General features: G+C 45.6%; 1 protein-coding gene across 1 annotated transcript; it reads left to right on the top strand.

Moving 5' to 3' along the window:
- Nucleotides 1-3,534: 3,534 nt before the first annotated feature.
- CCL5 (C-C motif chemokine ligand 5) lies at nucleotides 3,535-9,567 on the top strand. Its single transcript, XM_041001625.1, has 3 exons — nucleotides 3,535-3,692; nucleotides 5,146-5,257; nucleotides 9,123-9,567. Exons 1-3 carry the CDS (start codon nucleotides 3,617-3,619, stop codon nucleotides 9,208-9,210), a joined length of 276 nt encoding a protein of 91 aa, XP_040857559.1. The 5' UTR covers nucleotides 3,535-3,616; the 3' UTR covers nucleotides 9,211-9,567.
- The last annotated feature ends 3,011 nt before the right edge of the window (nucleotides 9,568-12,578 follow it).

Here is a 12,578-nt window from a genome sequence, read left to right as displayed (position 1 = left end):
TATACAGAGAGGAGAGACAGAGAGGAAGATCTTTCATCCATTGATTCACTCCCCAGGTGGCTGCAGCAGCTATAACTGAGCCAATCTGAAGCCAAGAGCCAGGAGCCTCCTCCAGGTCTCCCATAGGGGTGCAGAGTCCCAAGGCCCCAAGTAGGGAGCTGGATGAGAATTGGGGCTGACAGGACTAGAACCAGTGACACTTTAGCCGCTAGGCCATCATGCCAGACCCAATAAGTAACTTCTTAAAAACTGTAGATTTTGACCCAGTATGACAGCTCAGTGGCTACCTCTTTACCTTGCACACCCAGGATCCCATATGGATGCCAGTTCATGTCCTGGCTTCTCTACTTCCCTTCCACCTTCCTGCTTGTGGCCTGGGAAAGCAGTCAAGGACGGCCCAAAGCCTTGGGACCCTGCACCCGCATAGGAGACCCAGAGGAAGTTCCAGGCTCCTGGCTTCAGCCCAGCTCAGCTACAGCTGTTGTGGTCATTTGGGAAGTGAACCAATCAACAGAAAATCTTTCTGTCTCTTTCTCTGTAAATCTTCCTTTCCAATGAAAATGAATAAATCTGTAGATTCTTCTCTCCCCTCTGCTACCTACAGCCCACTGTGATGATCAGAAAGGAAGACTATATTCCTGGTGCTCTCACTGACCTGTTCTTTCTCAGCAACCCCACTATCCCACCCACCCCCAAACCCTGACAGCACTTATGCACAAACATCCCAACACAGCTGCACACCACTGAAAGGGTCCCCAAGATTTACATATGCAAAGCATACTAGCCACATGTGTGGGTGTTCTCACCTCTGACCTCAGCAGGGGTCCCAACTCAGAACATTCCCACCTGGTATCCAGGAATATATTCTCCTTATTTTGTTTCTTTTTAAAAATATATTTACTTATTTTTAAGAGTTACAAAAAGAGACAGAGCAGATCTATCCCCAAGGGCTTCAACAGCCTGGGCTAGGCCAGTCTGAAGCCAGGATCCTGGAACTCCATCAGGGCTTCCCACTTGGGTACAGGGGTAAAAGCAGTGGGGTCCTCTTCCACTGCTTTCCCAGGTGAATTAACAGGGAACTGGACCAGAAGCAGAGAGGGAGGATTTAAACTGGCGTTCATGTGTGATACATCACAACACCGGCACCTTTTCTTTCTTAAAGAGTGAAACTGAGACCAGATACAGGAAATAGAGTTCATGGTGGAAAACTAAGCCTTGGAAAGAGTTTCAGGATTTCTGCATAAACATGAAGCATAGGGGGAAACCCACAAACCAGATAGACACAGGTTCGAGGTTGAGTTCTCCCAGTGTAGGAGATGGCCTCGAGTCATTAAGCCTCAGCTGACCCATCTGTTTAAAAAGGACTTTTCCTATAAATAAAAAGATTTTTTGGCAGGGTAGGGAGTCAGCAAGGTAGCTTAGCAAGCTAATCCCCTGTATTGCCAGCATCCCACATGGGCACTGGTTCCAGTCCCAACTGCTCCACTTTTGATTCAGCTCCCTGCCTATGGCCTGGGAAACAGTGAAGGATGTTTAAGTCCATAGGCCCCCTACACCCACATGGGACACCTACATGAAGCTCCTGGGTTCGGGTTGGCTGAGCTCTGGTTGTTGTGGCTGCTTGGGGAGGGAACCAATGGACAGAAGATCTTCCTCTCTGTCTCTCCTCTTCTCTGTATGTCTGCCTTTCCAATAAAAAATAAATGAAATAAATTTTTACCAAAAAAAAAGAAAGAATCCTCTGCGGCTCAGTTTCCTCTTCCGCTAAATGACTCTAACCACCATCTCTGCCTAAGGCACTGTGAGGCAGATACGTTACCAGGCCATTCTATTCCTATTCTGGGCGACTTAGCACCTCAACCACCAAGTTGCATATGTACAGCAGCTAACAGAAAATGACCCCATTATGTGGTTACATTTGTTTTTAGTATGATTGATTTTGTCACTGTCATTAAACACTCTTCTCTTAGATAACTCAGAAGCCAATTTCAATCCAGCCCAGACCACACTGCCACTGATTCTGAACTATCCAAACAGTAATTGATGAAGCAGTAAGGACTTCTGCAGGGACTCGGTTTTGAGGACAGCACCAGCCAGGAGCCTTTGAATAATGAGCAGTACTCCTGACTAAGCACTCAAGGAGAAACCACAGCCACTGGTTTCTGATCCCAACCCTGGCATGCATCTGTTGTGTGTTCCCAGCAAGTCACTCTTACTGCGTAAGTCTTGCTTTCCTCCTCTACAACTGAAGAGCAGAGGGCAAAAAAATCATCCGTAAAGGCCTTTGCATCTGCTGTAGTCTGTAACTTGTGTGCTGAAGCAGGCTTTGGGGAGATGGGATCCCAGCATTTACAGGAATTTCTCATCTGTGCAATGGAGCTGATGGTTGTGAAGGAGCCGACGCAGGCTAAGCACACAGACCATTACCTGGTACAGTGCAGACCTTAGCAAACAGACACGAACCAGAGCAGTGTATACAAGCCCATAATCAGTCATCCCACTTTGTAAGCAAAATCATAGAGCTCCAAGATGGTAAGCAATTTCCCCAAAGACCATGCAGCAAAGTAAGGAAATTGGGGTGAATCTGTGGCCACAAGAAAAGCAAGAAATTCAAGATAAATAACCCCCAACTCATATCTTGTATGAAGGTCCCCAACACTCAGAATGTGGGTGCTGCCACATTCTTTGGGGACTATATTCACATGTGAAGAGAACCCTTTTCAAAGAGAAGACAAAATTACATGAGCTCTCACCCTGATCAGAGGTCCACATGGGCATACATCCCTCTCAGCTACATAAACATCAGCAAAATTAAAATTTCTTAACAAAAAAAAAATTTTTTAAAAGCTACATGAGCAAGAATTCTGAAAGCAACCAAATCAAGACCCAGTGGCTACTGATCCTGTCCCTCTTTGCCCCCAGAACAGGGACTTCCTGCCCCCAGGGGAGAACACTGCCCTGGAGAGTGAAGCCATGGATGCCAACAGAGGAAGAGGCTTCCTCTACCTGTACTAGGGCAAAGGAGGAACTGATGAGCTTATTCTAGCTTAGGGTGGGATAGGGGGACAGGAGAGAGAGGGAGGGGAAGAAAAGGGAGGAAGAAAGGCAGGTCAGAAGGGAGGGAAGGAAAGAGGGTGAGACAGACTGACTCAAAAATTTCTGGAGGTGGGCCCAGCGCGATGGCGCAGTGGTTAAGGTACTCGCCTCGCACTGCACGCCAGAGCTTTGGGACCCTGCACCCGTGTGGGAGACCCGCAAGAGGCTCCTGGCTTCGGATTGGCTCAGCTCCAGCCGTTGCAGCCGCCTGGGGAGTGAATCATCGGACGGAAGATCTTCCTCTCTGTCTCTCCTCTCTGTATGTCTGCCTTTCCAATAAAAATAAAATAAATCTTTAAGAAAAAATTCTGGAGGCTATTTCAGTTTCCTTTTGTGTTTTGTATAGTGTTACTTATGATATCAGCCAATGCTTGGCTGCTGCTTTGCAAATTTCCCTTGTGGGAACACCCCTTCTGTCAGCCCTGGCCTCTATAAAAGGAGGAACCTGAGTTTCTGAGGATCCCTGCAGACACTCCTGAGACACAGCTCGTGCATCTCCACAGCTCTGCCTGCTGCCACCATGAAGGTCCCCGCAGCCACCCTCGTGGTCCTCCTCACCACTGCTGCTCTCTGTGCTCCTGCATCTGCCTCCCCATGTAAGTCCAGGTTCCAACTGACTGCCAGGGACCAGAGTCAGACCCTCTGCCTTGAATGCCCTAGCCACCTCATACACTGTCCTAGAGCTGGTTCTCCTCGCAACTGGAATTTACGTACAGTCTGAATCTGTTATTTGCCTGCTTGTTGTTTTGCCCAGCTGTTCTGTTATTTTGATGGATCTTTGAGCTGCTTCATGAGGCCAGTAGGTGCTCACAAGAGTATGGACTATTGTTGGTGATATTAGTAAACCTTGACATATGGTCTAGCTGACCTTGAGACATGACTGACTCATGCCTGCTGCCAGCGGCATCTCTAACAAATTTCTAGCACTTAACCAATACCCCAATTCAATCAAATTGTCTTATTTCATAGATGGAAAAACAAAACAGAGCCTTTAAAAGGAAAATAGGATCAGAGATGGTTAAGACACTTAGGACACTCACTCCCGCATAGGAGAGCCTGGGCCAAGACTTGGCTCAGCTCCCTATTCTGGCTTCCTAACCATGCACACCTTGAGAGACAGGAAGTAATGGCTCAAGTGACTGGATCCCTGTCACTGATGTGAAAGATCTGCATTAAGTTCCCAACTCCTGCTTTTGGCCTGACACAGGTCGAACTGTCTCTAAAATAACTAAATACGTCAAGTTTAATAAAAACTAGCTAAATATCTACTGGCATTATCTTACTTAATACTCTACAGGCATTACACTTACTGAATACTCACAGCTACTAAGGGCACACAGCTAGGAAGTAGGGAAGTGATATTCAAACCCCATGCTATCTGAGGTGCAGAGACGGAAGTCACGGGACTATGGACACACAGTGGTGGGGGGGATTCCAGGAAGGACTCAGAGGATCTTCCCAACTCTGAATCTGTTCCTGAAGCTAGGCTGGTTTCCTTCCCTCTGGGAAGAGACTCATTACTGATCTTCTAGGAAATGGCTACAACATGCTTCCCAGTATTTTCCTGAACTGACCAGCCAGAGGTTTGTGGGTCAGAATGTCTCTCACTGCAGCTCTGCCAGGGGCTGCAGGATGCCCCCATGCATCTCAAGGGTTGCTTTGGGATCCTGTGTGAGCCAAGAGGCCTGAACCACACACAACTAGGTCTCAAACAAAACAGACCTTCTGCTGGGATCCTAGGGAGAAAGAATATACCAGAGGGCCCAAGACAGACCAGGAAGAAATTTAGAAATCCAAGGAATACCCAAAGGTAAGGGCTACAGTCCGAAGGCAAGGGGATTAGGTGAAATGCTGGGGAGATTGTTTCAGTTCTTGTCGGAATCCTCACTTCATTGTTGTGTGTCTATGGTCAGCTGATTTGTCCTTTCCACATCTCGGTTTCTGCCGAGGTGGTCAGTCCTTTTCAGGATAAAGCATATGTGGTACCCAGCACAAGCCCCAGTGTGCACTGGGAGTGAACACAAGGGTCTTCCTTCTTTCTTCTTCCAGATGCCTCTGACACCACGCCCTGCTGCTTTGCCTACATTGCCCGCTCACTGCCCCGAGCCCATATCAAGGAGTATTTCTACACCAGTGGCAAGTGCTCCAACCCGGCAGTTGTGTGAGTCTCAGCCCTGTGGAGACCTCTGGGGCGGGGGGTGAGGGTGGCCAGCCCCTCAGTCTCCACACAGTGTAAAAGGCCTAAACAGGTGCTCTGGAAGGCTCTACCCCTTCCCCTCCACAATGGGCCAGGTTCCAGGAATGCAGTCTTAAGATTTGGCTCTTATCTGACAGGTTCTGTAACGCCCCTGTGTGCAGAGGCTTTCCAGCTGAGAATGCTCCATCACTCCACTTCCCACACTACAACAAACCAAACCCACCTAAATAAACCATAGAGGAATTAGACAGCAGAGGTCAGACGTTAAGGATCTAATTACAACCAAGTGAAAAATGAACAAAAATAATAATTACTATTATCCACTAGAGAAGAAATCATGAAATGAGCCTTACCTTTAAATATAATATCCCTACCACAAAGGAAGTACACACTAGGGGTTTTTTTTTTTTTTTTAGTTTTAAAGTAAAATTTATTAGAAAAGTTGAGAAGAGAGGCTCCCCTCCTAGTGACAGGAGGGGGCTCTGAGATAGAATGGACCCTTACCGCCTACCATAGTAGCAGAAGGAAAAGTAAAAAAGACCCTAGTCCTCTGCCATAGTGGCAGGAGGACAAGACGAACCCCCACACTAGGTTTCAAATGTGCTATTACATTACCTCTACATCTCACACACCATCCCTGACAGGGGTTTGTAATCCTATTGGGGGAGTTTTTGTCTGTTTACCAAGTCTGCACAAGGAGAGAAAAAGGGAGGGAGCCTGTCTCTGGAGCCTCCTGTTTTTAGTATAGCAAGCTCTTAAGTTGTTTAAGACACATAAGATGACAGAGACTTAAGTAAATTAAAAGTAGCAAGATGAAACTTTCTACATGAGAGTAAAGTTTTTTTAATCCAAACTCTCATGACACTGGCAAAAGTATGAGTATTCAAAGACAGAATTTAGTTCTGATGAATTTTTCAAACTACAGTGGCAATATTTCACACAGTTAACTTTCTTTTTTTTTTAAGATGTTTTTATTATTTTTATTGGAAAGGTGGATATGCAGAGAGGAGGAGAGACAGAGAGGAAGATCTTCCGTCTGATGATTCATTCCCCAAGTGACTGCAACGGCCGGTTATGCGCCAATCCAAAGCCAGGAGCCAGGAGCTCTATCATGTCAACCTTGCAGGTGCAGGGTCCCAAGCCTTTGGGCCGTCCTTGACTGCTTTCCCAGCCACAAGCAGGGAGCTGGATGGGAAGCGGGGCTGCTGGGATTAGAACCGGCAACCATATGGGATCCCAGCGCTTGCAAGGCAAGGACCTTAACCACTACGCTATCGTGCTGGGCCCAACTTTATTTCTTTAAAACATTTGTTATTTGTTTCTTGGTAAGGCAGAGAAAGAGAGAAAGATTTTCCAACTACTAGTTCATGCCTCAAGTAGTACAACATTTGGGACTGGGCCAGGCTAAAGCCAGGAACCAGGTGACAGGCACCCAATCATTGGGGCCAGCACCAGCTGCCTTCCAGAGAAAGCCAGGATCAGGAGTAGAGACTCAAACGCAGGCACTCCAAAGCAGGGTACAGGAGTCTCAGTGACTCACCCAGTGTGCCAAATGCCTGCCCCACTAACTTTATTTCTGGCTCCTGGCTCCAGATCGGCACAGCACCAGCCATTGCACTCACTTGGGGAGTGAATTATCAGACGGAAGATCTTCCTCTCTGTCTCTCCTCCTCTCTATATATTTGACTTTGTAATAAAAACAAATCTTTAAAAAAATACGTATACAAGGGGAATTCAAAAACTTTGTAGAAAATGAACTTAGAAGTTTTTTATTTTGATGTAAAATTTATTGAAATTCATGTGTAGTCTTTTCATAATGTGCATTTTCCACAAACTTTGAGAATCCCTTACATGTATTATACCACAGTATTTTTTAAATTTTAAATGTTTATTTTTCATCTACCTGAAAGTTAGGAACACAGAAGGAGAGACACACAGGGACAAAGATAGATCTTCCATCTACTGGTTCACTCCCCAAAGCCTACAAATCCAGAACTTCACATGGGTGGCACAGGCCCAAGTATTTGGGCCACAATCTTCCATCTCCCAGGATGTACATTAGCAGAAAGCTAACAGAGTACACCATCCAAGACATGAAACATGCTGGTAGATGCAGAAACCAGGACAAGCCTAGTGACTTGGTCAAACATAACATCTTCAATAAAATACTGGGACTAGTGCTATGGTGTTGTGAGTCATGTTGCCATTCATGACAATAGCATCCCATATCAAATCTCCAGTGTGAGTCTCAGCTGCTCTGTTTCCAATACAGCTCCCTACTGATGCACCTGGGAAATCAGTAAAAGATGGCCCAAGTACTTGAGTCCCTGCCACTCATGTAGGAAACAGATGGAGTTCCTGGCTCCTGACTCCAACCTTGCCCCGCCCCACCCCACCCCACCCCCCAACCGATGCTGTGGCCATTTGAGAAGTGAATCAGCGGAGAGAAGAATCTCTCTGTTACTCTGCCTTTTGAATAAATAATCTTTTTATAAAAATATTAAGCCAAAAAGTGGCAGATGCGTAGGACATTAGAACATAAGTGAGCATAACATTTCAGCAAAGGGAATGCACTTACACTTTCAAAATATAACAGTAATTATAAAATCAATAGCAGAATCATGAATTTGTGGTGCTTTTTAGGACATATAGAATTCCTTCTCCTTTGTTTTGCTGTAGAGTAATATGGCATAGTGTGTGGCTAAGTAAGACTTAGAGAAAAAAAGAAAAAAGACCTCAGGACAAGAAGGTTAATTTACTTTCTGTGAGAATTTCTAAAATGGTTTGTTATTCTAAGTGAAAATCCATAATCATATTTTTTAAAAGCAGCAATAATGTCCAGGAAAACATCCCGAAGGTGAAGCCAAAATAAGAATGTGTCAAGCAGGCCAGGGTGATCCAGAAGGAACTTGTTGATTGGCAGCAGTTCCCCTCATGACAGAGTCAGTCTCACAACAGACAGGGAAGGCAGGCAGCCTGACTGACCCTTGAGACCTCAACTTGCACATTTCCAGTACACTTCCATCAGCACCTGTAGAGATTAGGACTGTGATTCTCATGGTCCCCACATGCTGCCTGGTTCGATGGTGGAAATACATGGGCACTATCAGTATTTTGGGACCCATAACCTCATTAACAGTGTCCATAACCAGGATTTCACATTGCTCTGAACTACCCTAAAGCAAAGGCCCACAGCATCCTAATAACACCACCAACAACCTATGGTACTTCCCAAAACTCCTTCAGACACGCTATCTCATATGAGCTTCACAACAATTATGAAAAGTAAGAATTATCTCTCTCAGCATGTTAGAGGCCCTCAGTGATTTGTCTATGGTAATCCAACAAGCAAGAGATGAAACCAACACTTAGGTGCATGTCCCTCCTTCACTGATCCATGTATGCACAGATGTACTCCTGTGTTCACCTCTGAGCCAGGCACCGTGCTGTCTACAGGCAAACGACATGCTTCTTTTCAGCACTGCTCAGCTCTAGGCACTCTCATTTTCTCTCTGCATTTTGACCGCCGGGCACAGGGCCTGGAACACAGCAAATGCTGAGTAAAGACTTCTGGGGACTCCATATCCTCTTAGCATTCCAGTCTATGTGTATGCTCGTGGGGAGGGTCAAGATGCACCCAGATTTGATTCAGGCTTGCAACCTTTTGGCCCAGGAAAAAAAGAAATGTCTCTCCAAACTTTACTATGAATAAAATAATACAGAGCTCCCAAAACGCTCTTTCCCAGTCATTTTCCTTTAGGACTCAATCCACCTCATCCCTAAAACTGGATGCCCCAGGACTCACAAGCTCTTCTCTTCTCTCTCACAGCTTTGTCACCAGAAAAAACCGCCAGGTGTGTGCCAATCCAGAAAAGAAATGGGTTAAGGAGTACATCAACTCTCTGGAGATGAGCTAGGATGGAGGGCATCTTGAACATGAACTTCAGCAAACTCTCCCAGTGCTGTTTGCTCTTGTCCCAGCCAGCTTGGGAGGTTTTCTCCCATCTCTTCCTTGGAGGGCACAGGTGCTACCACACAGCAGCAGGTATAAAAGCCTTCAGCTAAAGCCTCAGAGAGCTACTGAGACTCTGCCTTGGCAACAAGAAACCTCTAGGTGCTAAGTTTCAGGTCACAGCTCTGCAACCAAGAAGTCAGCATGCCTCCAGAGGCAAAGAGAAGACTGGGTTCCTACAGGATATCCCAAGGCTAGAGCCCCCATCTCAGCCCCTCTGGCAAACAGAAAAATCAGCTTTCCATTAAAATTCTCTGCACAACTAAGAAGTTGGCTTCTCATTTCCTTTTCTCCTGGGGCCTCTTTACACTCCGAGAGCATTAAACTCACAGGAGTCAAGGCTTATGCATATTTGCTGTTGGCCCTGGATTTGGATTCCAGTAGGACTGGAATATAAAGGTGAGGGCATGGGCAAGAAGACCAGGTAAACTGGTGGCTTACATGCTTTGGGCTGGAGACTTCCACAGCCACTGCATGATCACACCCAAGCCACCCAGAATTTATCTCACCCCCTGACATGGTGCTGCCTTGTTCCCTGAGGCCCTGGTGAGTCCTTGCACTCTTGCCTATCCTAAACTTTAGCCCCAGTGGGCTTAACCCCACATTTGCCTTCAGAACAGCATTTATAGAAATCCCAAAGGTCCCTGGGCCTTTTAGAGCTTTCTACAACTACACTGGTGCTTTTACAGTTGTAGCACTCCCACCTTCCCACTCATGCATCCCTTCATGTAAACATATGTTGACAACTCACAGTCCAAATCACAGTTAATATTGATTGAGCACCCACTATGTGCTAGGTATTGGTACAGCCCCGGCAATCACCTTTTCATCCTGATAACCCTATGGAGTAGGTACTATTATTGACACTGTTGACAATTCAGGAAACTCTTGGCAAAAACAAACAAACAAAAAAAAAACAGTAGTAACAATCAGGGAGGACATTCAAAATTAAGATTTCAACCCACCAAATCCAATATCAAAGCTCAAGCTTTTTATCCCCATCACCAACACTTTGAGAAATTTCAACCCTACTGAAATAAGCAGTAAAACAACTATATCCACTTCACATTCAAATGCTAGCATTTTCCCACATTTGCTTTATCATTCCAATTTTAGTATATACTCTGCTGAAGCGAGTACCCACATTTGCTTTACCAATGTATAGGTGAGTAAATACAGTTTTTGCTGAACCATTTGAAAGTTGCAGACGTGATATCACTTAATCCCCTAAAAATTTCAATGTGTCTAATGGGAACAAAGATATTTACACAGCTACAAGGAAAACTTCACAATATTATTTTCTGACATATAATCCACAAAGTCCCCTCACTGTCCCAAAAATATCCTTTAAAATTCAGGATCCTATTAGGTACACACACTGAACTTAGCTACCCTGTCCTTTTAGCATCCTTAGACATGATTCTTGTCTTTAAGGATATTCTCATTTTTTTTAGAAGTTCAAATTTTTGTAGAATGGTTTTACATTTGGAGTTGCCTTGACTACTGCTTCATCTTTAGATTGGGATTTGGTATTTTTGGTGAATTTACCATATTAGTATTGTCAACACTTCCCCTAGCATCCCATCCATCAAATCGTGTGATGTCAGTTCACTGCCACAGCACGGTTCCCGGTACATGCCAGGTACTCTGCCAGGCACTGAGGCAGAGCAGAATGGAGAGGTGACCAAGTCACAGTCTTTACCTGCAGGCAGCTCACAATTCAGGAAGGGAGACAGATAAAGTACACAATAAACACTTACATAAAAGGCTGCGGGCACATTGCAGTGGGGTAGAATAAGGTGACATCAGTGAGTGAGGTAGGGAAAGAAGAGATTTCAGAGATCAGATAACACTGGAATGGTGTCTAAAAAATTTGAGCAATGATGTAAGAAGCAAAGACAGGAAAGCCCTGACATGAAGAGGAAACAGCAGATGCAAAAGTGGGATGTATGAAAGGCAGCTCGCCAAAGAGGGAGATGTGTGTATATCAAAAGAGCTGGGCCAACCCTGCCGTTTGCTGATAATCAATCACGTGTCCAGCTGTGTCTAAGAATAAGCTCGGCCTGGCTAGGCACAGTACTTGTCAGCACATGTGAGAACGAGGCTGGGGAAAGGCCTAGCACAAGTTAAAAACAATCACCCTACCTAGGCCACAGCACGCACCTGTGGGGAGCTTCACCCTATTAGCAGCTAATATACATGAGATCAAATCTGAGGACCTCCTGGGTGAGTTTTCTTAAGGGGCTCCCAGCTAGACCACTGCACTTGATCCTTAAGCTCAGGGAAAACCATACAGATATGTGGTCCGACCCTGGAGTATGTGTTGCAGGACTGGGCCACCTCATTGCCTGACCCTCATGCAAAAATGGAGAACATACCCAAAAAGCAAAAGAGACAAGTCAATCAGCTCATCCAAGCCAACAAAAGACTCAAAGTACCTTATCAAAAGATGGAAATAAAGACAGATTGAATTACATTTCAGGCCATGTTCTACAAGAAGCATCTAGGTCTATGGGCCCACTGGTGCGGGCAAGGACAGCCAACAGCCTTAGAATTTCTCAGCTCTGGAGTAATAGAGCCAACAACCTCTCAAAACAATCAAGATCACTCACACCCTCAGAACATTCTTCCCCACACCTGGGCCTCAAAGGCAGCATCATACGACTGTCTCTATCCGAGGATGCTGATGTGTGACAGTAGGAAGGGGCACATTTTCTCCCCCCTTCCTTTGCCTCTCAACCCATGGAGATAGCAGAGAAAACAATTATCTCACCCACTTTCTCCCCTAACCCTACCCTCTCCATCCTAATCAGAGGTCACATGGGTCTGCAACCCCCTCACTTTTGTAATACACTTTAAAACAAAAATGTTTAATTAATTAACAACGAAAAAGCCTGGCCCAGCATGTGCTAAGTGAACTTAATATTCACCCAACCCTATGATTTTTTTTTTTAATTTATGTTTTACCACAGCTCCTCTTGGCCAGACAGGCATAATTTTCCCACTTTATTAGATGAGGGCCCGGAACACAGAGGTGCCATGACCAGCTCAAGTCCACAAGCCAGGAGAGGCCAGCTCAAGCACGGAACCTGAGTGTTCTGTTTACCAAGGCAATCTGGTTGCTCAGCACTTGGAAGCTTCTTCCTCCAGAAGTCAGAATACTTCATTGGTCCACCTTGTTCCCATGGAGAACGGGTCTCCAGCTGTGTCCCTACTCCTTCAACAGTCCTGAACTGCCCCTGCTTAAGTGCCCTTTGTCCCCACTAGAAGAGG

Source organism: Ochotona curzoniae, unplaced genomic scaffold, assembly GCF_017591425.1.
Source record: "Ochotona curzoniae isolate NIBS_2020 unplaced genomic scaffold, NIBS_Ocur_1.0 scaffold_2453, whole genome shotgun sequence".
Lineage (NCBI taxonomy): Eukaryota > Metazoa > Chordata > Mammalia > Lagomorpha > Ochotonidae > Ochotona > Ochotona curzoniae.
This window is presented reverse-complemented; position numbering and strand designations above follow the sequence as displayed.

Bases quoted from the DNA above. Each gene is read 5' to 3' on its own strand.
- CCL5 (XM_041001625.1), top strand. From the start codon at position 3,617: ATGAAGGTCCCCGCAGCCACCCTCGTGGTCCTCCTCACCACTGCTGCT. The intron at 3,693-5,145 runs GTAAGTCCAGGT...TTCTTCTTCCAG, and splicing joins TCCTGCATCTGCCTCCCCAT to ATGCCTCTGACACCACGCCC. The intron at 5,258-9,122 runs GTGAGTCTCAGC...TCTCTCTCACAG, and splicing joins TGCTCCAACCCGGCAGTTGT to CTTTGTCACCAGAAAAAACC.